This window comes from Berkeleyomyces rouxiae (genome assembly GCF_048999995.1).
Source record: "Berkeleyomyces rouxiae strain 22BRR77 chromosome Unknown BrBRR77_ptg000008l, whole genome shotgun sequence".
Lineage (NCBI taxonomy): Eukaryota > Fungi > Ascomycota > Sordariomycetes > Microascales > Ceratocystidaceae > Berkeleyomyces > Berkeleyomyces rouxiae.
Genome location: NW_027396498.1, coordinates 1,327,959 through 1,355,410, shown reverse-complemented (window position 1 = coordinate 1,355,410; position 27,452 = coordinate 1,327,959). Strand labels below are relative to the sequence as shown.

Sequence of the window (27,452 nt, the reverse complement as noted above, 5' to 3'; positions counted from 1 at the left end):
ATCATATCACCAAGTTTGCCTGGCCCATCCATTTCCTGCTGGCTCCCTTCCAAGTTTCCTTTTCATCGTCGCTGTCGTAATATTGAGGATGAAGACAGGCTAAAAGAGCTTAGGCATGCCGTGATTTCCAGGCCAGGGGGAGCAAGGGAAGCCAAGGGAAGAGAAGGAGAAGGAGGGGCCGCAGACGAGAGGAGAGAAGAGAAGAGAAGAGAAGAAAAGAGAAGACTAGAGAGGAGAAGGACAAGGCGAGCGAGGCGTAGGAGCAAGACGAGAAGGAGTTAATGGTTGGTGAGATGGAGAGCCGACGGGCCAAAAGTATGGCGACGGCACGGGCGTAACCTCTGACCGTTTCTCTCGTTTCTCTGACAGACCAGACCAGACCAGACCAGACCAGAGTAGACCAGAGTGAGTGGTGCAGGCATTTGGATTGTTTGTATTTGTGTAGTGAGTTACGTATGTATGTATGTACAAATGTACACTTGGCTGTATCTCGACACGCAGACGTAGGCATTGACGCCAGCCGAGCCCAGCCCAGCTAGCTACCCATGTTTGGTGGAGGTGGGAGGGCAGGGAAGTGGATTAAGCCCCGAGAACGAGAGAAGGACAGCCAGAGGGCGAGGGCAGAGGACAAAGATCGAGGGAGGGCGAGACTTGGACTAGACATGGACAGACAGAGACAGACTGGCTGCGGCTTATGTTGGCGGATAATAAGCACAGCCAGCCAGCCAGCCAGCCAGCACAAGAGGAGATGGAGAGAGAATAAACACATAGACGGCAAGGTACCTGTTGGCCGTGGCATTAATGTATCGAGGCCTAGTTAGCCGGGAGTGGCTCCAGTGTGATATGTTTGTAGGTCTACGGGGGCAGACAGAGAGACCAGATGGACAGATGATCTCTCAGCCATGGCCCTCAAAAGGAACAACAAGCAAGCCGAACAAAGCCAAAGGCAAGGCAAGGCAAGGCAAAAGGCAAGGCAAGGCAAAAGGCAAGGCAAGACAATTACAAAAAAAGACGCCAATAAAACAAAAAGGAATGAGATTCGTCTTCGTATGTTGTTGTGGAGCAGCGGCACAGACATTTAAAAGAACGCATGTCTCACGGGATCAAGAGGCAATTCAACTGAAAGCACACGAAGGGCCCAGGGCCAAGGACCAAGAAGGACTAAAAAAAAAGGACCAGCTAAACAGATATCGAGCCAGCCAGCCAGACAACCGGCCAGGCCTGACTGGGGCCGGAGGAGAAAGAGGGTGAGTAGAGAGGACGAAGGAGTTGAAGGGGAGGGGGGGGGAGGGGGGAAGGGATAGAGAGAGAGAGAGAGAGAGAGAGAGAGAGAGAGAGAGCGAGCGAGAAAGAAAGAAACAAACAAAGAAAAGAGATTGTGTCTGTGTCTGTGTGTGTATATCTGATATTTGATATTTGATACTCCGACAGTCATACTTGATACGCGGGAACATGTGGACAGCAGACATAGGACCAAACATGAGACGGCGGAACGAACAACGAGCACGAGAAACAGGAGCAGAGCAAGCAGAGCAGACCAGAGCAGACCCAGCGTGGTAGAGCAGGAAACAAGGGGCCTGCCACTGCGGTCTGGTCGAGGGTTGCGGTGCGGGTGCCGCTGCGGATGCGGTTTGGGTGTGTGGTGAGGGCGCATAAGGAGGCTCCACTGCCACTGCGAAGGAAGCCATAGCAGAGGCAGGGCTCATATAGCAGAATTGGGGGGAATCTGGACATCAGAGGGAGTTGGATGCAGAAGAATGGCGACTAGAGAACTTGTTCGACTAGAGGGAGCCGGGCTGTTGTTGGAGCACGTCTGGGAGCTGTGCAGCGTCCCACACGGTGTGCTTCAGGGCTGGGACACCTGAACTTTAGGTCCTATGCCCTGTGCTCTAGGCCGCCTGACCTGGGCGCCAGGGGCTGCCGCCTGTATTACAGTGGCAACGGCCTGTATCACCCTTTGGCGCCCCTGCTTCTGGCGGCTTCTGAATCCGGTGTTTAGCTTTCCACACTTACACTTTCCATAGCTAAATTCGGCTATTTTTTGTTATTTTTCCCATCTAATTCTTTTTTTTTCCGCCGTCACATCACGACTGCCAAAACACCAAGTTTCCGGCTTCTCCTTCCACGTCTGTTTTCCTTCTTTCTCTCTCCATCTCTGCCCTGCCCGACCATGAAAGCCCGCCGCTTCTGATTCCGTTGTTTCTTCCGTGGCTCTTGATCTCTGCCCGTATCCTCGCCCGCCTCCGCTGCCGCCTCCGTCTACGCCTCCACCGCCATCTCCAGTCCCGCCGAGCTCTTGTCCTCTTCCCCATGAGCCCCAGACTCTCGGGCTTCCTTACGCACCACAGCGACCGTCTGCTCACAGCTGCTTCCGCCCCCGCTTCCTATCCCGCCGCACTGCCCAAAGCCGCATTGTGCCTGTGGCCGCGTCCGTCTCTGCCGCCACCGCCTCCTCCGCCAGCCCCGTCCCCCGATCGTTAGCCTCCCCTCGCCCGGCGTGGCATCCATTGATTCCCGGCCCTCTCGACCCATCACCAATTGTCCATCTCGCTCGCTATCTCGCTCTCTCTCACCGCCCCTGCCACATCCACCATGGGGACTGTCTACCATCCAGGCCCGCCCTACGGCGTTGGCGCATATGCTGCCCCGTTTCCCAGCTACTTGAACGCTCCAGCCCAGGCTTCCGGGGCACAGCCGGGCCCGTCCCCGTCGTCTTCCGATTCCAAGGCCTTTTGTGCCGCCCCGCCCGTTCGAGACTCTGCAGCCTTTCCGTCGTCCCATGCCGCCGGCTTCAGCTGTGCTGCGGCCTCGACGGCCGGGCCTTCCGTGGGCTCAATTAAGCCAGAGACCTCGCCGGCCTTGGCCATGCCACCAACTACTTCCACAGACCTCGCGGGCTTTGCTGCCGGCACAGCCGCGACAGCTTTGTACCAACCCGCGGCCAAGTCCGTCCACCGGCCACACCAAGACCCGCCGCCGCTGGCCAAGTCTGAACACGATCCGCAGCCGGCCCTCCAGCCCGCGGAGCCCAAGAAGATGGGCCTCGAGACCCACAGCATGGTCCTGCCGGCCTGCATCAGCCCCAACGGCGGCAGCTTGTCCGACTTTGTGGCCCAGGTGTGTCCCCAGCCGTCCCCGCCTCTCTGTCCTCGCCCCTGCTAACACCGCGTCTCCCCCCAGATGACCTGCTTCATGACCCAGGAGCCGTGGAAGATCGTCGCCGATGCCTGCCAGTACACATCGGGCTCGCCGCTCCCTCGCCAGCGCCTCGTTCCCGAAGCCATTGCGAAGCCGGACCTGCTCAAGTGGACCAAGAACATCCTGGCTACGACCCAGGTCACCCAGAACGTCGTGCTCTTGGCGCTGCTGCTGATCTACCGGCTCAAGCGCAACAACCAGCATCTCAAGGGGCACTATGGCAGTGCCTATAGATTGCTGACCATCGCCCTGATGCTGGGCAACAAATGTAAGTCCGGGTCTGCGCCGGTCCCTCCCGCCCGCAAACGGCTTCTCTAACCTGCTTGCTCCAGTCCTCGACGACAACACTTACACCAACAAGACGTGGGCCGACGTCTCGTCCATATCCGTCCACGACATCCACCACATGGAGGTCGAGTTTCTGAGCAACATGCGCTTCAGCCTGTTTGTGCGGGAGCAGCAGTGGTCGGCCTGGCTCAAGAACATGGCTAGCATGAAGGCCTACTACGACGAGGCTGCGCGGCGAATCTCGTCTCCCGATCCGAGCGTTCTCATTGCCGCCCAGCCGTATCTTCCGCCGCAACCGCTGCCGCAGCCGCTGCACACCCACGCGTCACATTCGCCGTCGCGCCTGAGCACCGCCTACGTGCCGTCGCCGGCCGGCTCGGCCCAGAACCAGAAGCACCACGTCGAACTGTCGCCGTCATTGTCCGCCGGCGCCATGTCCCGCAAGCGAAACTACCCGGACCACGACTCGCCGCCCGATGCCCGAAAGGCCCGCCGCATGTCGCCCTCGCCGACAAAGTCCATCTCCCCGCCGGACCAGATGCCCATGCTGCCGTCGCACCCGGCCAACGTGCCCTTGACCATGCCCATGGCCATGGGGACGGCCATGCCCGTTCCCGCCCAGCCGTCTTCCTCGGCAGCCGGCTCCTCGGCCTCGACATCGGCCCACTACTCGGCTACGCCTGGCGCTGTTGCCCGCGACTCGCGCAGATTGACTCTGCCACACCTCACCGTCAACACCACGCCGGCCGCCCTAGCACCGCCTGTGCCCACGCAGCAGCCTGCCTATGTGCCCTCCAACAACAGCCAGTCGGCCTACCCGGCAATGCCCCCCCGCGCCGTGCCTTCATCGCTGCCGCCCACAACCACAGGAAGCCGGCCGCTAGCCACGGGCCCCGTCGCACCGTCCCTCGCTACTTCGGCCTACGCCGGCCCTCCTCCGCAGAATCTCATGGCCACGCCTACCTTCCTGCCGCCATCGACCTCCCAGCTGCCTTCTGCCGGCTACGTAACTCCGACCAAGCACCAGTCTCCCAATACCCTCAACCGCTACGGCTTTAGCCCCCACGGCAGCCAACCCGACGTGTACGCGGGTCACCAGGCCCGGCTCCCGACGCACGCCCAGAACCCCGGCTTCAACCCCAGCCACAGCATACTCACGTCCATGCCGCACTCGCCGCTCTCGCCGTCGACACAGGCCGCCACGCTCCGCTCCGGCGTGCCCCACTCGCACCCACACCCGCACCCGCACTCCGGCCACAGCCACCCCCACGGCCACCCAGCCGTCTCGGTCTCGACGCCGCTCGACCAGCCCCAAGGCCCTGGCGGCCACCAACGCAGCCCGTACCCCATGCTCTCGCCCATCTCGTACCTCAGCGACCGCAGCAGCCCGTACCGCCCGGTCCGCACCGTCAACACGCTCATGTACCCGCCCGGCTCGACGTCGCTCAGCGAGTACCACCTGATTCCTCAGGCCATTACGCCCAACAGCATGCACTGGCACCGCGTCGGGCGGCCCAACGATATCCGGTCGGGCATCGTGCCCGAGTATCGCCACATGTGAGCCATGGCTCACATGCGCTCGGGGCAAGTCTCGGGACTGTTGTCGGCCTTGCGCGTCTTCTCGTGCACCTTTTATATTGTTTAGAATTGCCGGAATCACATTGCCGTTATTTGCACCCTCCTCTCTCTTTTCTTCTCTTCTTTTTTGGGCCAGTGCCAAGCATCTCACGACGACTCTCGGTGTATCTGGAGTTTCTCTTGGTCTTTTTTTTCTGTTCATCTTGATGCCAACCATTGTTATTCTTGTTTTGCTCGTCACACATCATCATCTTTATCATTGCCATTAGAAGCCTGCCTCTCTTTGTCTTTGTCTCTTTTTTTTTTTCTTTCTTGCTCTCACTCTATCTCCCTCCCACTTTGCCTGCTTCTCTGGGGAAAATCCAAAAATCAACGTGGGTGGCAACGAGTGAAACCGAGCCCTACGGCCATGTTTTTTTTTGTTGGTGGTAGACCTTGTCTTTTTTATTGTTTTTTTTTTCTTCTTCTTCTTTTATCTGGCAGCGTTATTTGGGAACACACAGGACCGTCTATCTTTTTTTCTCTTTCTTCTTTTTGTATTGCTGATGTATCAATCACATTCTATTATTATTGAGTTTTGAACTTTTTCGAAATACATTAAATTATTATTATTACGTTTTACGTCTGTCTGTGGGTCACGTGGGCCCGACCCTATTGGATCGTTAGACGTCGAGGCACCCTAGGGTCCTCGAAAATCCCTCCAAGATGGAGGTCCGGAAAACAAAGGAAAAGTTATGTGGTACATCTACCCCGGGAAAAGAGGAAAAACCGGTCGGAACTGGGGAGCGGAAGGGGACTCGAGCAGCGCTATCCTGGCTGAGCTTTCTCTCCTACTGTCCGCCAAAACAAGGCTACAGGCTACAGGCTACGGGCAAATATCTACGAAGAATTTTGTTTCCTCGACAAACCTGCGGAAGTCATGTGCGCCCTGCTTCGTGGTTAGGGCATCGTCGATCGTCGAGTGCATGGGCCTCCTGGCGAAGACCTTCGACAGACGTTTGCCTTTCCAACAGAAGAAGAAGTGGAGGGGGTCTTTGCGTTTCCCACATGAGCAAGTGGCTTTGAAGTTGGTGTGGTTCATACGCTCGTGGTATTCTTCAAAGTCCCCGTGGTGGGAACGAGCAGCGAGCAGCCAGCCAAGAGTCCTTCTGGGCATTGTCAGTTCGAATGGGGCCTTCAGGGCCGCCGTGAGCCCGAGGTCCTTATATGACGTGGGGGCTGATACAGCCCACCATTCTGCATACGCAACGCGTAGTCTTTCACGTGCCACACGGTGAACGTGGGCGATGGAGGGGGTTAGGTCGGGTGGTGGAGTCAGAGACGCGCCTTCCTTTGCCAGGGTGTCAGCCATTTCGTTGCCGGGAATGCCCTTGTGTCCAGGGACCCAGAACGGGAGGACTTGTCCCACTTGTACTCGAGGGTAGCGGTGTCGGTTGGGCCAAGTGCCAGCAAGTGAGTGGAACTCAAGGATGCGGTCTTGGCTGGTGTCTGTCGGTGTGGCCCCGGGGAGGAGGCAGTCATGAGCGGCCTGGTTGTCTAGGACTACTAGGATGTTGTCGGCTAAGTAGGTGCATGGGGTCTGGAGGGCCATCCTCAAGCCGAACAGTGCACCGGCTATCTCAGCGTCATAGACCTCGTGGTTCGTCCCAAGGGAGCCGCGTCCGCTTCCGAGCAGATGGCCACCTTGGAAGATGACAAATCCCCAGCCAGTGCGGCCATCCTCAAGCTTGGAGCCATCTGAGTACACCAAGATGTCACGGGTGTCGGCGGCTTTCCGGAGCGGGGAGAAGTCGTAGCCTTCCTTGGTCTTTTTGGTCGGTTGTGCCGTCTTGGGCGGGGGCATCAGTTTGGGTCTTGGCGGTTTGTGCTCGATCAGGGAAAGAGTTCGGCCGAGTCTAGTTTCAGGTCTGGCGTTGGCTCGAGATACCAGCGGGTGAGCAGGGTCCAGGCTTGTCCACCTAGCGGCTAACCTTTGTCGTTTGTTCTCCAGGAGGAGTAAGGCGGGGGCGATTGCGGCCTCACGATGAAGGGCTGAGGAGGGCGTAGTCTTCCATACTGGCAGCACCGCTCTCATCGCGACCCGGAGCGTGCCCTCTATTCTGTTTGCGAGGTGTTTAGCCCGAGTGGAGACCTGATTGCCTCTGGAGCTCGTCCGGTGGAGGCCTGGCCAGTACGTTTCTGCGCCATACATTGCGGTAGGGATCACACAAGCAATGACCGCAAGTCGGGCCATGGCAGGAGGGACTCCGCTCTGCGTGTTCGAGATGGATCTCAGAAAGTTGGCTGCTTTGCGCCCCTTGGTGGACCATGTCTCTACGTGCTTGTTGAACGACAGCTTAGAGTCGAGCCAGAAGCCAAGCCATCTCATAGAGCTCTTCGGGGCAGTTGTGGTTCCACCAATAGTTACCGGAGGGTGGGGGTGGAGGCGGGATCGTGTGAAGTGGAGCACCTCAGTCTTGTTTGGTGCGAACTCTACTCCGTTCTCATGAGCCCATTTTCGCATTTTCTCAGCAGCAGACTGAGCCGAGGCTACAGACTCCAGGGGCGACCGGCCGCTGGCGAGAATAGCCACGTCGTCTGCGTAGCTGAATCGGTGTTTGGTGCTGATCAGAGGCTGAAGGAACAGCATGAACAGAATGGGGGATACCGGAGAGCCTTGTGGAACACCGCACGATATGTTTTTCCCTGTCGATCGGATCGAGCCCATCCGTAGCCGGCATTTTCTGTCGGAGATAAAGGAACCCACCCAGCTTGTCAAGTATGAGGGCCAGCCTTGTTCGCGGAGCCGACATTGGAGCCGACCGGGGAGGACTGCGTCGAAAGCACCTTCAACGTCCATGGTCAATAAGGTACTCACCTTGCTCTCCGCCCAATTTCTTTCGATGTCATGGATGACGCAGGCCACCAGGTCAGATGCGCTTCTTTTCGGCAAGGCGCCAAATTGTTGCGGGTGGAGGATTGAGTTTTCGAGGGCTAGGAACGTAATCTTCCTGGCGATGAGCCTCTCGAGGCCTTTGCCGAGGCATGGTAGTAGGGCGATGGGACGCCATGAGCCAGGGAGAGAAGGGTCTTTGTCTGGCTTGGGGATGACCACAATTTCGGCGTGTTTGAAGTGAGCAGGGTGATGCCCCCATCTGAAGCACAGGGAGAATAAGGATGTCACGAAGGCCTCGAGTTCGCCCCAAAGGGCTTTTAGGATGGCCACTGATATGCCGTCACGGCCGGGAGTTGAGTTTTTCGCTCCTATCACTGCTCGGCGGACTTCTGCTTGACTGAATTCGGTATCCATGTCGATCCTGCGGGCAGGGGCCGTGTGATAGCCTCCTGGGTTTAGGTCCCTCGTCAGGTCACCTCGATCGAGGAGTCGACTCGCCAGCAGATCCATCTTCTCCAAGGGGGTCACCACGGTTCTGTCGCCGTCCTGCAAAGGGGGACTTCCAGAGAGGTTGTTGGGCTTGCGCCATCTAGCTATTTTCCACAGGCTGTCGGGGGTAGAGGCGTCTGCGATTCTCTCTTTGTTCAACGATCTCTTAGCGCGGCGTACAGCGTTGCGTAGGTTCTTTTTTGCTTTGATCAGATTGTCGATGTCAAAGGTCGTTGTTTGGATGGCGTCCTTGTAAGCTCGCTCGGCATCCTTGCAGTCTTCGTTCCACCAGGGGGTGCCTCTGCGGGAGGCTCTCTTTCGTCTCTCCATAGTGGCGGCCAAGGCGGCTTCAATGGACCGGTTCAGGCACTCTACGGCCTCGTCTAGTAACGTCGTGGTGGGAGGGGAGTCGGGGTGAGGGAGGTGGGGTAGAGGGAGCGATCTGAATGTACGTCTGAGCTCAGGTATCTTCTCGGCGGCTAATGTATAACCGGGTAGAGGTTCGGGTGGGATAGGCTTGCCAAAAGGGATCTTTGTCCAGATCGTGGAGTGATCGGAAGTAGTGTCAAGAGTGCTAGCTATTTCGGACTCAACATCTGGGATGTTGGAGAGACATAGGTCTAGGGTGTGCCCTCTGGCATGTGTCGGGACGCCAGGAGGGCTGGTTAGAGAGAGACCCACCTCGTCGATCCAGTCGGCAAAGACGCTCGCTCCGTTCGAAATTGGCACTCCGGGTTCCCAGTAGGGGTGGTGGAGATTGAAGTCTCCTGCTATCAGGCATTTCCCAAAGATCGGGTCCAGCCATCTGATCAAGTCAGCGGCCAGGGTCTCTTGGTGGCGATATACATTAACAATTTGGATTTCTCTTCCGCTCCTTTCCAGTTGCAGCCATACACAGTCGCCGGTGCGTGTCGGGCATAGCTGAATCGGGTGTAGACCTTTTTCTTTGCGGATGAAGGTTATAGCCCTGGGTCGGGTTTCAGGGTCAGCGACAGGCAGGAAAGTGTCCCAATTAGGGTGGCATTTGGTACGGACAGCACCATGCCTGTCTTTGAAGGTGTATGGTTCTTGGAGGAGTACGACATCCGCCTTGTTCTTCTCAGCTAAGTGGAGAGCAAGGTCGTGTGCCGGGCCGCCCCTGCCCACGTTCGCTTGAAAAACACGAAGGTGAGGGGGGTGGGAGTCAGTGGTCTCCTGTCCTCGGATCGTCCTGATAGGGTTTCCTAACATGTAGACGAATCGGGGGAGGAGTGGGTTTCGGAATCGGAGTCGGAAGATACTTCCATGACGTCCGACTGTGTCGTTGGGGCGAGGGGTTCCTCGGTTGGAGAGGGGCTTTTCTCGTTGGTGCCGGTCTCCGGGGCTTTCGGGGTAGGCTTTTGGGCGAAGCCAGCGCGGATTTTCTTTATCGCTTCCGCGGGGAGCTGGCGCACAATCCCGTTCCTGACATACGGTCGGACCGGGCAGTCCAAATCCTTGGAGGGATGGGGGCCGTGGCAGTTCACGCATGTGACTGGCCTTGGGCAGGGGCCCACGTGTTGTCGCTGACCGCAGCTGGGGCAGAGCTCCTTTCGGGGGCATCCGTCAGTGCGGTGGAAGCCGAAGCACGCGTCGCACTGCTGGACGCGTTCGTGTTGTCTGGCCTTGATGGCCGGGGCGCTGGAGCCAAAGAGCTTCAGGGAGGTTCGGAGGGGCTTCTCGAGCGAGAAGACAATTGAGGAGGTGGGGGAGGAGTCCTGGTTGTGCTTTGACCAGGCCACGCGCGTGGCGCACACACCGAGCTGGCTCTCGATCTCCTCTTCGATGCGCTGGATGGTTACCAGACTGACCTGGCCGACCAGGTTGCGTGTGTTCTTGGGTACGCGATTAATCACGTAAGTGTGCCACTTGGTGGCTGTGTCGACTGTGCAGCCACTGAAGACCGCGGAGGCTTTGTCCATTTTAGTAAGGGCAGCAGCCATGGTTGTCTGTGAGTCGAAGGACAGAGCAAAGCCGGTGTTGACCTGCTTGACCGTTTTCAGGTCTTCAGCATTCACGCCCAGGTGTCTGACGACAAATTTCTTGGTTTCCGCGGCGCCGGCGTGCCTTTGCGGGGAGTCCGCGGGGAGACGGAGGAAGATTCGGTGTTTGCTTGTGTCGGGAGCGGCTTGTTTGTCCTTGGCTTTAGTCTTGGTCTTCGTGGCCCGGATGTCGAGGGACTTGCTGTTGTTGTCGTCGGGGACCGCCAGGATCGCGGCATAGGAGGGTGTCGATTTCGGTTTTGGAGCGGCGGGGTGTTCGCCCTCGGGAGACCGCTTCTTGTTTTCTTTCTGTTGAGGTTGAGCGGGAGGCGCCGATTTCTCAGGCGGGCCACTCGGTTTCTTCTTTGCGGGTCCGTTGGTGGGTTTGGCGGGCCGTCCTTTCTCGGGGGCTGCGGGACCGGATTCCGGGGCGCTTTCCTGGCTTGTAGGGGCTAGAGCGGTTTCGCCTTGCCCGACGTACTCCATGGCTTTGGAGTGTAGGATTCGAATCACTTCTTCGGAGAAGGATTCGAAAAGTTCAGTTTCGGCCGTGTTCTCGGCGTCGGGGCGCGAAGTGCGCAACGCGTCTTCGACGCGTGTGGCCACCGACCTCACCGCTTGGATCCGCTGCGTGAGGACGCCCAACGAGGCGTCAACTCCGGGCAGAAGCATGGCGAGGGGTCTTAGCTTGTTCTTTATTGCTTTAAAGGGGTATTGAGAGGTCTGCGCAGAAGTCGATTGTCCAAACGTTCGAAATACATTAAACTTTCTTGCTCTCTCTCTCTCTGTGTAGCACTGACGTAATTTCAGTCACGTGACCAAAATTTCCTCTTTGTTTTCGACCGCAGCTTCCGCTTTCAACAACAATTACAACATCCGATATGGTCTAGGGGCTAGGATATCTCGCTCTCACCGAGAAGGCCGGGGTTCGATTCCCCGTATCGGAGCTTGCACTTAAGTTTCTTTTTTTAACACGTCGTCCGAGAATCCCATCGTCACTTGGTTCTAGAATGATTTTCTTTTTCTCTGATTTTTCTTCTTCCTTCTCTCTCTGGCGTTTGGGTATCGTAGACACAGAGCCTAGTATCGGTCTTCCTCCTCATATCACATGTCACATCTCTCCCCCTCCTCTATTGTCTGCCCTACAGCGGCATGTGTGGCGAGATTAACACCACGCTGTCACCTATATCCGCATTGCAAGCCATGTTAGCAAGAACAGTCCCACTTTGCTTCTTCTGGCCCAGTGGCTACGGGATCCTCGACAAGCCGCGTCTTTGGGCTTTGTCCAGGGACGCGCCGGACGGCCACAGGGGGGGGTTGACTTGCCTCTGACAAAGAGCATCTCGGCTTTGCGGCTGATGGTCTGTGGTTGATATGCGTCAGTCTCTCGTGTCTCTGCGCTCTCGAGTCGTCCAGACCAGACACAGACAGGGCCTGGCCTGGATGGCACCCGCCCGGCCATGCGGACACGCACCTTGAGATCCTCATCTCCTTCTTCCTCCTCAAGTACGTAGATTGTCTCCTCGACATCGCCCAGGACCAGGTTGCAGTGGCTATCATAACCCTGTGTGTATTCCACCGGCGCTCGGCGCCCAGATAGTTAGCCCATGTACTGATATAAAGGCCCCCTCATCTCCCCTCCTGCAGCATGTATAGAGAGAAGAAAGAAAAGGGGAGGACCGCAGAGCGGCAACTCACGTAAAGCTTGCCCTTCAGCTCGCGGTCGCCGCGCAGCTTGACGAAAACGACTTCGTCAAGCAGCAGGCGCACCAGGTCCAGCGGCTCCGAGACGTGGGAGGAGGTGGTTTCGTCGTCGGCCATCTAGCGGGGCACATGGAAAAACAAGAGAGGCTGTTTTAGCGCATTGGTCTCGTCGGGTCAGGGGGGGCGAAGGGATGTTCGGTCGGGCGCGATTTGATGGTCGGATTGAAGGAGAGAGCGGCGTGGGGATTGTCGTCGTTGTCGATGTCCTTGCTCCCTCTTCCTCCTCATCCACCAAAGATACTAGCTGCACACACCTTTGAATAAAAAAACTCTCGGGAAATCGTAGAACCAAACAAGGAACAATCTCTATCCAACAAAAAACACTTAGCAAGAAATAAAAAAAAAAATTTAAAAAAAGACCAAAGAATAGCTCAATGCCTCCAAGTAAAAGCATTCCCCGAATAGCTTCGTCGTTCATTCGTCCAGCTTCAACGTGCGGCAGAAAAAAAGAGGTACAACCCAACACTGTGGCACAAGGCTGGCGGGCGGTGAGGCACCGGGCCTACCGTTCACGCACTGTCTGCAGACTGTATCCAGATTTGGCAGTCTGTTGTTGTTGCACTATTGTCTAGGGTTACACAACCCTATCATGCTCTACTCACTTGCACTGACAACGACGACCACTCTCTGAACAGCATTAATTACATGGTATCGCAGGTCTAGCCTATAGTACTTTGACGGCCAACCCTTTACTTCTTCGACTTCTTGGTGCTGTGCTTCTTGTGCTTGCGCTCAGACTTGTGCGCCTTTGATGTTTCGGCATCTACTTCGGCAGCCGCCGCCTTGTCCTGCCGGTGCCGCTGCTTCGTGCGCTCGGGCTCATGCGCGTGCTTCTCCTTTTCCTTTTCGCGCTTTGCATGGCGCGAGTGCGTCTCCGTCTCTGCCACTGCATCCTTTGCGGTCTCCGAAACCTCCGGCACGGCGCCGTCAGTCTCGTCGTCACCTTCAGGCGTCGTCGCTCCATCGGCGCCGCTACTGTTGGACGGCTCCAGTGTGGTGGGGCGGACTAGACGCAGGTCGTTTAGGTACATGTAGCGACTGAGCGTGATCCATCCCCAGCGGAACCAGCGCATCTGACTGACGTGCGCCTGGGTCATGGCGGCGCGGGCGCGCGAGACGCTGGGCGCGCCGGCGGTGGGCGAGCCGCGAAACGGGCTGAGGAACAGCAGGCTGGCGGGGCTGTTGCGGGCGTCGTCTGCATGTGTATCTGTGGCCGAGGCTGCAGGCGAAACGAAGCCGGCGCCGCGGCCGAGCCAGAGCGCCAGCGAGGTGAAGGCGTCGTGGAATCCGGCGTACTTGCGCAGCATGCCGACGGTCGTCAAGGTGTACAGGTCAACGGGGGGCTCGGCATCGGAGCCGGCGGTCAGATGGGCGAGGGTGGACACAAAGGTCTGGGCGCCGTGGAAGAGCGAGATGTGGTTCGGGTGCGACGAGATTCCGTGCTGGTCAAAGGTGATGAGCACGTCAATGTTGGAGACGGGGACTTGGGATGCTGGGCTGCGGGTTGTGAAGAGCCGCGCAAGGAACATGCTGATCTTGTCTTTGTCCCAGTGGGCTGTCATGGAATCGGGGAAGTCGCTATTGCAGCACGGCATGTCAGTTCTAACACTCCTGGTTCTCCGTGTCGCCAACTTACGGGTTCTCCACCACAAACACGTCATTCTCGGCTCTCAAGCCCAACAGCACCGCGCTCTTCTGCAGCTCCTTCTTGCGCGTCTCGCCGAGGCCATCGGCATCGCCCGAGCTCAGACACAAGATCTTGACATGGTTGCCCGTCTCGGGCCGCGTCAGCGCCAGCACTGTCGGCGCAAAGAACATGGCCTCGTCGTCCGGGTGCGCAATCAGCAGGCAGATGCGCTTGTTGCGCAGCGTCGGCAGCCGCGGCTGCACGGCCGACGCAAGCCCCGCGTACAGCGCCGGAAGCGCCACGAGCGCCGCGCCGACGGCCAGCAGGGACGCCATGGCTGGATCGTGCAGGCGCAGGCCGGCGGGGACCATTTTCATCGTGGCCAGGAGTAGGGGACCGAGGCGGGTTCAGAGTACAGGGCGCGCAGGCGATGAATCGGAGCTTATATTATGCAGACCGAGCCAGAGAGACAGTTAAGAAGAAAAGGAAGAATAGAGAGTCGCATAAAAACACGGCGGCGGTGGCTGTCAACAAAGCAAAAGGAACCCCCCCTCGTGATCTGTTTCGACTGACGATCCTGGCTGCAAGTGCTCACCGCCTTTGTCTTGGTCGCAACAAAAAAGCGGCAGAATCCGGGAGACTTGGAGAAGGTGGCCCCAACAGAAGCCGCGGGCGGTGAGTAGAAGAGATAGAGGGGATATGACAAAGGGCAGTTGCCAGCGATAGACAGCACCCCAAGAATCCAGTGGAGACGGCAGCGGAATGTTGTGTGCTGTGTTCTAGACACGGAAACTGCAGCGTTCTCTCCAACAGCATCTTCTCCAAAAAATCTAGGACGGCTGGGCAACTGCTGGAGTGGCAAGAAGCCACAAGTACTTTGACACAATAGGACGTACAAAGAAAAAGATGCTTGTGTAACTATATACACATTACACCAAAGACCAAGACTAACATCAAGACCAAAATCAAGATGGCCGCTGCGCACAGCCAAGGCTCCCAACACGCCGCCGACGGTCACGAATGACCTTCATCTGAAAATCCCATGCAATATGCTTCTCTCCCGGGCGGCCCCTGCATCTTCTGCAGCAAGACCCATGCTGCTATCGAAGCTACTCTGTTCTGCTAAATAGCACCCGCTTAAGTGGGCTCAGCTCCCAGCCTTGATGAACACATGTCATCGAATCTCAGACTCGGACGTCTTGTACACGGCATTTCATCTTGGCCTGACAACTTGGCTCCCACCGATCTCCCCCTCCGATCCGCCCTCACACGCCCGTCTCACCATGGCCCGCCGCCGCAAAGAACCCACCGCCGAGAGCATCAAGCTCAGCCAGCCCGACCGCAGCGGGCCGACCGGGGAAACCCTGATTGACTGGGCCACGAAGCGCGACCTGTTCGCCCAGGCCGCCGAGGCCGAGGCCAAGCTCAAGGCGAAAGCCAAAAAGAGCAAGGACAAGGACCCGGCCATTTCCAAAGTCAAGATCAACCACGCCGGCGGCCAGACGACGTACTCGACAGCCGAAGACGGCGATGACGAGGCCAACGACAGCGACGACAGCGACGATGGCGAGGGCCTAACGCCCGGCCAGGAGCGCTTCATGGACTGCGTGCTGTGGACCATGAGCTTGACCATGGTGCACTTCACGCTCGACGTCTTTGTGTACAACCAGTACGGCCAGGATCTGGAGTGGCGCGCGATCCTGAGCCACGCGCCGCCGGCCTTTCTCCGTGAGCAGCCCCGGGCCTTTCCCCCCACGCACAACCGAACCTGCTAACACCCCCTGCCTCCAAGTCATCTTCTTCCTCTTCTGGGTCATGCACGAGACCCCCGCGAATCCCGTCCTCATCCCCGGCCTGCCGCGCACGTGGCAGCACACCATCCGCCAGCTGGTTTTCCTCGGCTGCAGCATGTTTTGCGGCTGCTACATGATCTACATCACCAACATGCACGGCTACCTGGCCGTGATGCGCCAGGCGCCCATTATCGGCGTGCTCTGGGTGTGGACCGTCATTGAAATGGACCTTTTATATGCCCTTCTGAGTGTAATTGTAGAAGCGGCGTTTTTGTATAAAGGGGGGTACAACATCATGTAGAATAAGGAGGCGCGCAGCATTTTGCACATTTATCTTCTCGGGCCATAGAAAAGAAACAAATCTATTCAATACAGTCTTGCCTAGTCTAATCTCGCTGGCCGCGCATTTGTCGCGGTATCTGGAACAGCGATGACGTCAGTGACACGCCGGCCATGACATCCTCGAGAGCTTGTAAGTCGCTCGGATTTGCCCGCAGGATTCTCTTTGGATACTCGAGCGCCGCCATAATGTCAGGCGACGAAGCCCCCCACGACTCAATGTACACGCACAGTGCCTCGCCCTCGACGCGGATCCTCCGCAGAATGCCCTCGGAATCAAACTCCACCAGCCGCGCATACCACCAAGCCATGAGCACCAGCGCCGGCAGGTCCTTGACGCGCACGAGCGCCAGGAACCGCTCGTCCATGACGCGCAGAAACGCAAAACACATGAGCACATTCTCCGGCGCAGCCTCGCACTCGAGGCACTGCGCCACAATGCTCGCCAGCGCATGGTACGTGTTGCGCGCCGCCGTCGTCGCGCCCGGCTGCAGGTCCAGCAGCGCCGCCAGCTCGCGCGGCAGCCCGTCAAACTCGGCGCCCCAGCCGTGGGACGGCGCCAGGCTCGTCGGCAGCCGCCGCAGGCCGCGCAGCGCGCGCGCCGCGTCGCTGAACAGGCTGTCCGCGCCCAGCGCCTGCACCATGTCGAACATGGCCGCGTTGTCCAGGCACTGTTGCAGCCACGCAAGATCCCGCGGCTGCGGGCGGCGCACGGGCCACGCGTCCGCGGCGCTGCGCGTGTCGTATGCGCTAAAGGTTAGATGGCACATGAGCGTGATGGCGGCCCAGACGGCGTCGCGCGCGGGGGCCGCCAGCGTCTTGACGGGCACGGCGAGGCGGGCGGCGAGCAGCGTCCGCGCGTGGAAGTGGTGGAAGTGGATGGTGCGCAGGCGCGCGCCGGCGGCGGGGTCGGCGGCGGGCTGGTGGACGAGCGCGAGGACCAGGATCGAGTGGAAGAGCCAGCGGTGGTCCTGCGCGATGGCCAGCTGCAGCACGGCGCTCTTGAACTTGGCTGTCGGTCCGTGTAAACTGAGAATGCGCACGGTTTGCGCAAAGACTTGCAGGAGCTCCGGCGTCGACGCCGGGAGCATGTACTCGGTGCCGTCTGCAAGCGGGATGGAGAAGCGCGTCGGCAGATAGGGTATGTGCACACCCGGCTCGCGACTGCGCTGGCGCCCTGGCCGATCTCCGTAGGAAGTCAGGTTGAGCTCCAGCTCAATCATGGGGATTGCCGGCCTCATGACATGCGCAAGCGAATCCGCATCCGAGCCGTGCGCATGCCCGGCGGCGCCATCACCGGCGGCGCCCGCGTCTTTCGTCCCGTAGGAACACGCCATGTGGAACGCCACGCAGCGCTGGCACTCGGGCTTCTGTTCATCGCACTAGTCTGCCGCATCAATACCTGAAGTGCATTGCATGTATTCTTCTTCTCCCGCTTACTACTGGGCGGCGTTGACGGGGTTCGCGTACATACCTTGACCCGGCGCAGCTTGCAGTTGGCGCAGCCTGCGCGCGACTTGCGGTGCGCCCGGCGTTTGCGCGGCACTGCTGCTGCCGGCCTGGTGGTTTCTTGGGGCGGCTCGACCGCTGTGTCGTCGTCTTGGTCTGGCATCAGGACAGGCGGAGTTGTCGGTATTGTGGCGTGGGATGTGGCGGCGGGTTGTGTCAAGTGTGGCGTATGTTACTCAGCACCAAAGACAGGGCGATCTGATTTTTCACGGCCTGTATTCAGCTATACGACAAACGGTGACGAAGAAAAAATCGAGCAATCAAGAAGAGGTCAGAAGAGTACCACAATAGGTTTTTCTTCGAACAAAATAAGCCATTTTAAAGCGTTTTGTCCTTTCGTATAAATTCGCTATAAAATATGTCAGCTTGCCCGCTTTCGTATTTTCTGCTTACTACAAGAAAGTGTCGCCGTAGTTAGTGCTTGTACTACGTACTCAAGCCCCACTTTTCGCGTCTAGTTGTAGTCACGTGCCACTAGAGTCAACCCCAACCCACGACAAGTCGAAAACATCACGAGCGAATACAAGCTCGACTGTATTACCGGACCAGCTTCAACAGCCTATACATACAAAAAAGACATTGGATCACCCACAATTAAGTATCTAACAAGAGAAAAGAAGTTTGGCAGAAAATAGTAAAATAAATCAGATGCCTACCGGCCACACAGAACAACACATGAGCAAGAAGAGAAAAACAGCAAGACCAAGAAAAATAGCACGAAAAAGAAAAGCACAAAACCGATTTTCAAGTGAAGAGGAGAGAAAGGTAAGGCGGATGGCAGTGTGTGGTATATTGAGAAGAAGAAAAAAAAGAGACAAGAAAAGTGCCGATCAATGGTAAAACAGAGAGGATAGAATAAAAGGCGCCGAGTTGTTGGATGTTGTTCCAGGTCGTCAAGGAAAACAAAGACAAAGAAAATTGGACAACGAGAATAAGAAATAGAAAAAAGGGAGCAGTTGTCGAAAGGGAAGATTAATATCCATCGTCATGTTCGTAAGAAACTCGTGCAGTTAGTTGGGCGGAACGAGCATGCTTGCTGAGTCTAGATCGTGAGGCCAGCTGGGCCAGCGCAACAGACATGATATGACAAGGCGGAAAGAAAGGGCTGCATGATACAGAAGTGGTTTAGGTGTGTGTAGGTGTAGCTGGTCACGCTTAGTAGGCCCAGATCTTGAGCTGTGAATCCCAAGATCCTGTGCACAGACTTATGCCATCGTTGGATACGCCCAGGCAGCTCACCCGGTTCTCGTGGCCAACCAGCGAGCCAACCTTTTCACCACGCGTCACGTCCCAGACCTTGCACTCGAAATCGTCATAACCAGCGAAGAGCAGACGGCCGGAAACAGACGTAGCAACCGAAGTGATACCGCAGAGAATTGATTCGGACTAGAGAGAGGAGTTAGAAAGGAGGGATACGACAAGTAGATCGAACATTTCAAAGCAGATGAGGGGACTTACGCCGTAGAGGTTCAGCTCGCGGTCAGCACGGACGTCGAACAATCTGCAAGTGGCGTCATCGGAGCCGGTGACAAACGAGTGGCCGTCGGGGAAAAAGTGAATGGCGTTGATGTCGGACTCGTGGCCGGCAAAGGTTTGCACGGCCTTGCCTGCGCGGATATCCCACATCTTGGCAAAAGCATCGCAGGCACCCGACACAAAGGTGTTCTGGTTGGTTGGGTTCAGGCTGATGCTCATGACATCGCCCAGGTGGTCGGCGAATTCGACTTCCTTCTGGCCGGTTTCAATGTTCCACTTCATGCACGTCATGTCGCCGGACGATGTGATGATGGTCTTGTCATTAACAAAGCGGCAGCATGACAGATATCCAGCGTGGCCAGACAGTTCGCGGGCGACGCGCGTGGGGCCATCGCGCTGCTGATTCAAGTTGTAGATGGAGCAGATGTTGTCCAGACCACCGCAGGCCACAAAGTTGCCCGAGGGCGAGTAGGCGCAGGTCATGACCCACGACGAGCGCAGAGGAATGGCGTGCACCTTGTTGGTGGTGTAGGCGTCCCAGATGATGAGCTTTCCGTCCTGTGAGGCCGAAACCAGGTGTCTTCTGTCGGTCGACCAGTGCATGGCGTAGATTTTGGCGAGATGGCCCTTGAGGGAGCGCTTGGACTTCATGAGCTGGCCCCGAGGAATGGGATCGTGGGCCTGCTGGGAAATGGAGCGAACTGTTGCGGAGATGATGTCAGTGGAAACGGCGTCGGAGGCGGGCAGGAAAAAAAAGACTCACGCGTCGTGTCGGCAAGCTCGTCCTTCTTGCGCTTGATGCGGTCCTTGAGAGCCTCGGCATCGCGACGCGCCGCTTGGATGCGGCTTTGCAGAGCCTCGGGCGAGACGTCACTCTGGTTGTTCATTGTTGCAAGAGCGTCTGTGGTTTTGGATTGGGGGTGGTGGGAAGGCGATTAGGGGTATCGGCTAGCTATCGGAGGTCGTCGATCTCGCCGGGCGTCAGGCCAAGTACCGCTTCTAGCTGCGACAGGCGTTTACGGCTGTCAATTGGTATAGCGGCGGGTGCAGGCTGGGAGATGGAGATGGTGGTGAGATGGATATCGGGGCGCGTTGAACAACAGGGCGAGATGTTGATAGTTGAGGCTGTTTTGTTCAGGATTGCGCGGAGGCCTGAGGTGCGTGTTTGCGCTGACAAAGACGAGGAGGAAATAACGAGAGAATCGAAGAGTATGAGAATGAGAATAGATGACGGCAAAGAAAAGAAAAAAAAAATATGATGATAAATTTCAAGGCCAAGCAGAAAGAAAGATGAAGAAGGAAAAACAAGGATGGAATTTGTGGCGAGGAGGAGAAGAAGAAACAGAGGCGGAAAACGAACGAGAACGAATGGGCGGGCTGAAAAGGGCAGGCAGGAGATAAAAGGAAGGATTAAAGCGACTGGGCAGGACAGGGAAGGAAAGGGAAGGGAGGAAAGAGCCAAAAGAGCAGGAGCTAAAAAGGCAACCACCGGCAAGCAAGCTAGAGCAAAATGGCAGCAAACAACAGGAACAAACGGACAGACAACGGGCCAGAAGGAGAAGGAACCGGCTTGACCAGCAAATTACAACTATGTGCATATATAACTGCCCGCGAGAATGGCGTTCACCACCAGCGCGAGAGAAGCAGCAAGTTGAGGGTGAGGGACCTCTGAAGTCGAGCACGAATTGAAAAATAAAAATAAAAACAAAGCAGACTCAATTACAGTCTGTCACAAACCAAGCTTTCCTGCTCTTTCCTTGCGCACAGCCTGCCAGCCAGCGGGTTTGTTTGTAGAAAGCAACTACTTGCGTGTGCCTGGAACTATGCTAACTATCCGAAAGCACAGGAAGGAGCAAGGGATAGGGGCTGCACTAGCGCAGTGTTCAATACTACTATAGTAATTGCGGGTTTTTTTTTCGACAGCCAGTGGTTTTTAAGCAGACAAAAGAGAAGAAAAGAAAAAGAGAAAAAAAGATTCAGTAACTACCACATCTGTCATCCCAAAATTGTTGAGAGTAGCTGCGGCAGCGGCAGACGACTACAACTGCAACTGCAACTGCAAACTCTTCTTCCTGCTCCGCGAAACTTCAGGCTTGGTAATTGCCCTCTTTTCTCGGCCGGCCAATTACCTTTTGTCGTCTGTTCTCAATCTCGAATAAATAACTTATAAGCAAGTCATAGCACCATCACAAATGACATATCTGCAGTTGTCTACATGCTCTACTTGCACTAGTGCTACTCTGTAATACAGGTAGTACAGTGTGCATATACAGTGTGCAAGCTCCCGCCCTACTCCAGTGGTCAAGGCCAAGCCGGCTGATATCCAAGCACAGCACAGCACAGCACAGCAACTACCCGAACAAAGATGCAAGTGAGTGAGTGTCTGGTTGTGCAGTTGCTCGCTCATTGTGTAAGGATGCAAACCCAGGCAGCCTTGCTGCTTCTTTTCTACAGCGGCAACTGCCTGCGCTCTGGGTGATTAAAAATCAAGACCAGCGGAAAAACACCCACTTCGGCAGGTGCTGGTGGTTCAAAGCAACAAACGGCGTTTCTTGGCACGCCCCATCCAGCACCAAGGACAATTACTACAATCAGACAATCTGTCGCTGTCTTGTCTTGTCTTGTCTCTCTTCCTGCCTTAAATACAGTCAAGTCTCTCTTCCTGCCCTTTTTTTGCCTCTATGCTCCTGCTTCTTGTATCCTGTGCCTGCCTGGCCTGGCCTGGCCTGTCTGCCCCAAGTGAGTTATTGCCTCCCCTCCCCTCCTTCTCTCCTTGTCTCTCTGCCTTCCAGAGAACCGGCCGCTAACAGGCCCCCCGCCCCTGCTCTATGCGAAATTGGTGCAATGAAATGAACCAGAGTGGAGCACCCGGGACCATGCTTGCCGCCACACTGTGCAGACACGCATGAACCTGCCCTTGTCTAACAGTGTCACCCGCTTGCAACAGCACTGTGTCTCATGGTTGTCTTTTATCGCATGTTGTCTTCGACTTTTGCTCTCTGGATGTGCTCAGATGTTGAGATTCTCTGTGTTCTGTGCTCTGTTGATGCTCGTCTTGTGCCTTTTGGGGCTATATTGCTCGAGTAGAGCATTCACAACAGACTCATAGTGGCCCCTGTCCTCCGGCCTTGTCTCTTTGTCTATATCATGCACATTGTACATACATGCACATAGACACTGGCGCCCCTGTTCCTCCTGTGCTTTTCTTGCTCCTTTGGCCCAAGTTGTGCTGTCATCTTTGCGGGCAGAGGAAGAGACATATGTACTAGTACACAGGGACAAGCACAAGCAGAGGCACACGTACAGCCACAAGTCCATCCACCTCCACCTCTCCATCTACGCGTCGTACCGTCTCTGATCGAGTCTATCTACCCAATAGTCCTCCTCCTTGTCCATGTCTCCATGTCCCAAGTGGCGCTTCTCGCTTCAGTCCACCCATCGTGTTACAGGTTTGCTTCTTCTCTGTACCTGACCTGGCCTGACACCTTTTCCCTGCCCAAGCTTCCACATCACCAATCTTCCCGGCCAAGATCCCAGTACTACTCCTACTACTTAACCACTTAGTTACTACTCATGTGAGTCTACTTCCATGTCCTTTTACAAGTGCAAATCCTTTCCCCCCTGACACTCTACACAAGCCCAAGAACCATCGCGTCCCAAGACCTGCCAGTGGGATCTGGATGTGAAGCCCGGTTTCAGGTCATCACTGCTTTACGTCCACAGCTGTTGACTTGGGCCTGCTTAGAGGCCATGCTCCCTAGGTCTGCTACTACAACCACTAAGCCCTAAGCATTCCCTAACCCTTAAAGCCTCTCTTGCTCACTCCTCTAGCTCGCCATGCCGCTAAGCACAGACACCACTAATCTCGGGCCATGGGACAAAACGGGTGGTATTAGAGCAAATCTGGATAAAATGTTTTCTTTTGCAGCATTCTTTCTCTCGGCCCGTGTTTTGTTGCATTTCCGATTTTCTCTCTGGGGTCATGCATGTGTCCTCGAATTCTAGCACTGTCATCTTCTAGGGTTAGGGCTCGACAACTGTTTACAACAACGAAACAGGGTTTATATTGCCCGTGTAGTTATAAGATCTGCAGGACCTTGCTAAGGCTTACAGGGCTTATAGGGCCTCACCGAGGCAGATCCCCACTGAAACCGAAAAGCTGCTTGTAAGAGAAACTGATCAACAATTTGTGCATCTGAATCTTTTTACCCCAAAAGGCAGGAACGCGGTAATTAGCCAGATTCAAGTGGAGGAAGGGAAAGAACCGTCAACGGATAACTATGGATACATGCGATGGACGGCAACTACTTCTTACTCTTGTGCTACATACTACTCAGTCACCCGTACCTGCCGCCATTTACAACAAACAAAGCAAGACCTCAAACCAGGAGGCACGTCTGATTTTTCCATCCCCATCTCATTTTCCTTCATTTTCTTCTGCTTATTTTCTTTTTTTCTTCTCCCTTTCTTTTTTACTTCATCATCCTCTTTAGCTGCCATCAATCATCTTGCATCAGCCATTTCTCTCCCGCTTCGTGCCAATTTCAATAATCGCAAGTAGTGGCGCGCACGGCCTCTTCGTTCATCTTCGGCCCTCTTGTGATCCTGGATTGTTGTATAGCTGCTGGCTTTCCTCTCCTTTCTCTCCCCAGTTTAGTTTCACCTTGTCCACCATCGATGACACTGTATCTTCCTCCAATTTTCTCAACTCCCTCTTTCTTTCTTTCTTGGTTTGAATCCCGAGCGGTACACGGCAATGAAAGAGCCTTGATATGTGAAAGAACCACGTCCTTTTCATGCACAGTCTGCTAATATCTGATTCAGCTCTGCCCAGGTGCCCAGGCCTCCCAGGCTCAGCTTCGCTATGGGCTCTGATTGGCCATCACACAAGACTTGATATCTTTGCATTTGCTGGCTAGAAACCCAGCAAGACCACCATATGCTGGTCTTTCCTTTCACTTCGACTGGATATACCATAACACACTATGCACTTGTGGACTGCGTTTTACGCATGGTATACGAGCAAAGCCCAAAAAAGCACACCCCATGGGGGCTGATTTGAAGCGGTTTATACTTCCCGAAGAAACAAATATATGGTTAACTTCAGACTGAAGCTTGTTACATGGAATCCGAAACCGACACTACTGGAAACAGACAAAGAACAAAGAGACAAATCTGCCAAGAAGCTATTCTTTGAGAGTTGACATGGCCTAAAAAAAGAACATGTGACTTGACACGACCAAGGTCCATCTAGATCATGGTGATTGAGGGCACATGAACAAAGAGCTGATGGAAATTCACATTTCACTCAAAGCATTGGCTTATACCAGAGAGGCAGTCTTATTCTGGAGAGCCACATACATAAGACTGGATAGGTCGACAGTCATCTTTGTTTTCGTTCTCGCCATTACCCACTCTCCTTTGGACTTTTGCCAATTCTATGCATCTATCGTTTAACTATGCACTTGATCATCATACGTTTAAACTTTTAATCTTCTCCCATCCATATTTACCCTCCGCGCAGCTTTCTTCCCGATAACCCTAGGAGCTCTGATTGTTAATCGTCTTCGGCTTTCTTCGTCTTAACGTCGCCATGAAAAGAGCAACAAAGGAAACCGACCCTGCTACTCCGCAGACAAGAAAGAGGAAGCCTGCCCAAAATATCGTCAGCATTCCTAAAAGATCGCGCAAAGTTACAGCCTCTGGTGGAAGCTCTAGTCCTACCACAACCAGCACTAAAACCAAGAAATCAACAGAGCTTCTGAAGAAGGCAGTTGGATCAAAGGCCACGACAGCCGAAAGCTCGAGCAGTAAGACCCTCCCTGCGAGATCCCAGGTTACACCAACACCAACAAAGAAAACCTTGATCCAAACTCCTCCTTACTGTGGCACCCCGAGCACTGTTGATACCAGTAACTACAGCACCACTTCCGATGCGTCTACCACACAAGCGACGTCTCGACGTGTAATTAACGCCCGACCACAGCAGCGATACGAAATTTTTGTTTGTGGTTCTGGCCTGCGTGGAGAGCTTGGTCTTGGACCAAACAATCCCAGAGGCAACACAAATGATGCGACTATAGCCCGCACACCTCTGCTTCATCCGTATCTTGATAGTAGATCGGTGGGAGTTGTACAGGTTGCTCTTGGACTGAATCATGCTGTTGCCTTAACGTACGACGGCTCTGTACTGACCTGGGGCTCCAACTACTTTGGAGCACTGGGAAGGCCAACTCGTAATTATACCAAGACAGACAGCTCTAAAGCCAGAAAAGGAGGTAAACTACCCTCAGACTATACATCTGACGGGTCTCGATCTGGTAATTGGAACGATAGTGACAGCGAACTTGCCACCGATGGCATCATTGCACTGGCAAAACCTGGCTTGACGCCCCTGGACGAGAGCGAGGCTATCCCAAGACGTGTTAGTTTTAAAAATGTGATGAAAACTGGCGAGGAGATTGTCCAGGTCGCAGCCACAGACCATGCAAGCTTTGCGCTCTCCAGTAAAGGGATTGTCTATGGATGGGGTGTCTTTCTTGTAAGTGATATTCCCCCTCTATTCTTGGGTAATCGAACTAGGTATGTATACGTGCTAACCAACATTTGTATAGAACGACGATGGAGCACTTGGAATATCCAAGTCTCGCATTCAACAAAAGTACTATCGCAGCTCTGCTGTCATTCCAGCTGACCAACTGATTGCACTTTCACCCGAGAAGATTGACTGCCCCGACAACGTGTGCAAAGTATCTGGAGGTGCCAATCATCTTGTCTTTGTCGATAGCATTGGTGATCTTTGGGCTCTTGGAGCTGGTGGCCAGGGCCAGCTGGGCCGCAGACTAATTACTCGTTTCCAGGCCGAAGCCTTGGTTGCCCGGCAAGTCGGCAGCCGGATGCGAGTTGACCGAGTGCGCACAGGATCGCACCACAGCTATGCTATTGACAAGAAAAAGCGTGTCTTTAGCTGGGGCCTGAACAATTATGGGCAGACGGGCAGCCGAACGGATCACTTGGAGCACGACGATGCTTTCCAGATTCTGCAACCGATCAGGATTGAAGGGTTTGGAAGCTCTCATGTCGTGGGCATCGACGGCGGCATGCACCATGGAATTGCATGCACAGAAGACGGCTCGGTTATAACGTGGGGACGGTGCGATGATGCGCAGATTGGGTTGGAGCGGAGCATATTGGACAAAATGGACGAAGCAAGCTTTGTCCTCGATGCAAATAAGCGACGCTGCGTCTCACTGGAGAAGGTGATTGTGCCTGGTAAGTTCTTATTCTCTACGTGTCTTTTTTGATATGAGCTCAAGTCTTCAAAGTACTAATCGGCATAAAAATGCACAGACTTTCACGCAGCAGTAGCCGTTGCTGCTGGGCGAGACAACTGCTTTGTTGTGGATGGCGAAAATCACCTATGGGCCTGGGGCTATGGAGGGGAGTATCAAACGGGGCTGAACACGCGCGAGTCGCAGGCTGTGCCACGGCGTGTGAGAGGGGAGCTGACTGACGACGATGAAGTGGCATGGGTCGAAAGCCGGGGAAGCTTCACGTTTATTGGAGTTGCGGCCTAGGATGGGAGTGGAGGAGAGGGGAGGAGAGGATAAAGGTCCCAAGGTGTGCAGGTATGACGGGAAGAAAAGAGAGCGGGTGGCTTAAGCTTCGGAAGCCGAGGAGGGAGGGTGTGCAAGTGGTTTTGCGGTCGAGATGAGGAGTGTGGAAGGGGTGAAAGGGGAGTGTGTGTACAGATAGATGGTCGATTGTTGGATGTTGTGATGGATGTATTGATTTTTGTTGTGCATCAAGTTGTGGGTGTTTGTATTTGATTATCTCATGGGGTGGATGCCGTGGGTCTGGACTCACTTTTGCCTCTACAGACAGCCACGATGTGCGTCTCTCTGGAATATATGGTGATGATGGTGATGAGTTATGGAGATGGGAGCCTCACAAAGAAGCTCTTCGTTTCATACATGCATGGTCTGTGATCCAAGCTCTATCTGGAGAGGTTCAAGGCGAAAAGATAAAAGCCCAAAGGGAATTTGAAGCACAGGCCCAGATGATGTGTTGTTGATGAAGTTACACAGCCCACTTGTACAAGCGTCCAAGTATGTCAGTAATTATTGTCCATCTCCATATATGCATGCACCATGTACACCACGCAACAACTGCCGCACTCACGCAGACAGCCGGAGACAGACATCTGGATTTACTTTTCTTTTTTTTTGCTCCTCATGTCTTGGCTGTCAGCGCCGCAAAGGAAGAACATAAAAAGCTCTGGGCTTCTTCTACCGGCCAGGTCTTGGCTCTTGGCTCTTGGCTCTTGGCGATTTCTTTTCTCGATCTGATCTTGGGGTGCAGATGACGGCGGTTCTAATCTTGGCAGCACCAAGACAGACAGCGGCAGGGAAGCAGAGTTTGGGTGCTCTTTTTTTTTTCTTCCGCGTCCAGGTGCAGGAATGTCTGCATAGACATCTCAGACTGGTGATGGCCATCCTGTGGTCCAAGCTTGCAGC

At 55.2% G+C, this 27,452-nt stretch overlaps 8 protein-coding genes across 8 annotated transcripts; 3 read left to right on the top strand and 5 right to left on the bottom strand.

Annotated features, from left to right (window-relative positions):
* Positions 1 to 2,592: 2,592 nt before the first annotated feature.
* On the top strand, positions 2,593 to 5,047 carry BROUX77_006526 (uncharacterized protein; the record flags this gene model as incomplete). Its single annotated transcript, XM_073751521.1, has 3 exons — positions 2,593 to 3,117; positions 3,181 to 3,466; positions 3,531 to 5,047. 3 exons carry the CDS (start codon positions 2,593 to 2,595, stop codon positions 5,045 to 5,047), a joined length of 2,328 nt encoding a protein of 775 aa, XP_073603595.1.
* Positions 5,048 to 5,929: 882 nt separating this feature from the next.
* On the bottom strand, positions 5,930 to 11,100 carry BROUX77_006525 (uncharacterized protein; the record flags this gene model as incomplete). Its single annotated transcript, XM_073751519.1, has 2 exons — positions 5,930 to 9,531; positions 9,657 to 11,100. 2 exons carry the CDS (start codon positions 11,098 to 11,100, stop codon positions 5,930 to 5,932), a joined length of 5,046 nt encoding a protein of 1,681 aa, XP_073603594.1.
* Positions 11,101 to 11,570: 470 nt separating this feature from the next.
* Positions 11,571 to 12,249, bottom strand: BROUX77_006524 (uncharacterized protein; the record flags this gene model as incomplete). The annotated part of the gene is made up of 4 exons (XM_073751518.1): positions 11,571 to 11,611; positions 11,755 to 11,791; positions 11,903 to 11,992; positions 12,127 to 12,249. The coding sequence occupies 4 exons, from the start codon at positions 12,247 to 12,249 to the stop codon at positions 11,571 to 11,573; spliced, it is 291 nt and encodes a 96-aa protein (XP_073603593.1).
* A 632-nt stretch (positions 12,250 to 12,881) lies between these two features.
* On the bottom strand, positions 12,882 to 14,196 carry BROUX77_006523 (uncharacterized protein; the record flags this gene model as incomplete). The annotated part of the gene is made up of 2 exons (XM_073751517.1): positions 12,882 to 13,770; positions 13,829 to 14,196. 2 exons carry the CDS (start codon positions 14,194 to 14,196, stop codon positions 12,882 to 12,884), a joined length of 1,257 nt encoding a protein of 418 aa, XP_073603592.1.
* Positions 14,197 to 15,102: 906 nt separating this feature from the next.
* BROUX77_006522 (uncharacterized protein) lies at positions 15,103 to 15,913 on the top strand (the record flags this gene model as incomplete). Its single annotated transcript, XM_073751516.1, has 2 exons — positions 15,103 to 15,547; positions 15,612 to 15,913. 2 exons carry the CDS (start codon positions 15,103 to 15,105, stop codon positions 15,911 to 15,913), a joined length of 747 nt encoding a protein of 248 aa, XP_073603591.1.
* Positions 15,914 to 15,998: 85 nt separating this feature from the next.
* BROUX77_006521 (uncharacterized protein) lies at positions 15,999 to 17,563 on the bottom strand (the record flags this gene model as incomplete). The annotated part of the gene is made up of 2 exons (XM_073751515.1): positions 15,999 to 17,333; positions 17,426 to 17,563. The coding sequence occupies 2 exons, from the start codon at positions 17,561 to 17,563 to the stop codon at positions 15,999 to 16,001; spliced, it is 1,473 nt and encodes a 490-aa protein (XP_073603590.1).
* Positions 17,564 to 18,615: 1,052 nt separating this feature from the next.
* Positions 18,616 to 19,823, bottom strand: BROUX77_006520 (uncharacterized protein; the record flags this gene model as incomplete). The annotated part of the gene is made up of 3 exons (XM_073751514.1): positions 18,616 to 18,846; positions 18,919 to 19,637; positions 19,700 to 19,823. 3 exons carry the CDS (start codon positions 19,821 to 19,823, stop codon positions 18,616 to 18,618), a joined length of 1,074 nt encoding a protein of 357 aa, XP_073603589.1.
* Positions 19,824 to 24,529: 4,706 nt separating this feature from the next.
* On the top strand, positions 24,530 to 26,513 carry BROUX77_006519 (uncharacterized protein; the record flags this gene model as incomplete). Its single annotated transcript, XM_073751513.1, has 3 exons — positions 24,530 to 25,477; positions 25,551 to 26,208; positions 26,287 to 26,513. 3 exons carry the CDS (start codon positions 24,530 to 24,532, stop codon positions 26,511 to 26,513), a joined length of 1,833 nt encoding a protein of 610 aa, XP_073603588.1.
* Positions 26,514 to 27,452: the final 939 nt, after the last annotated feature.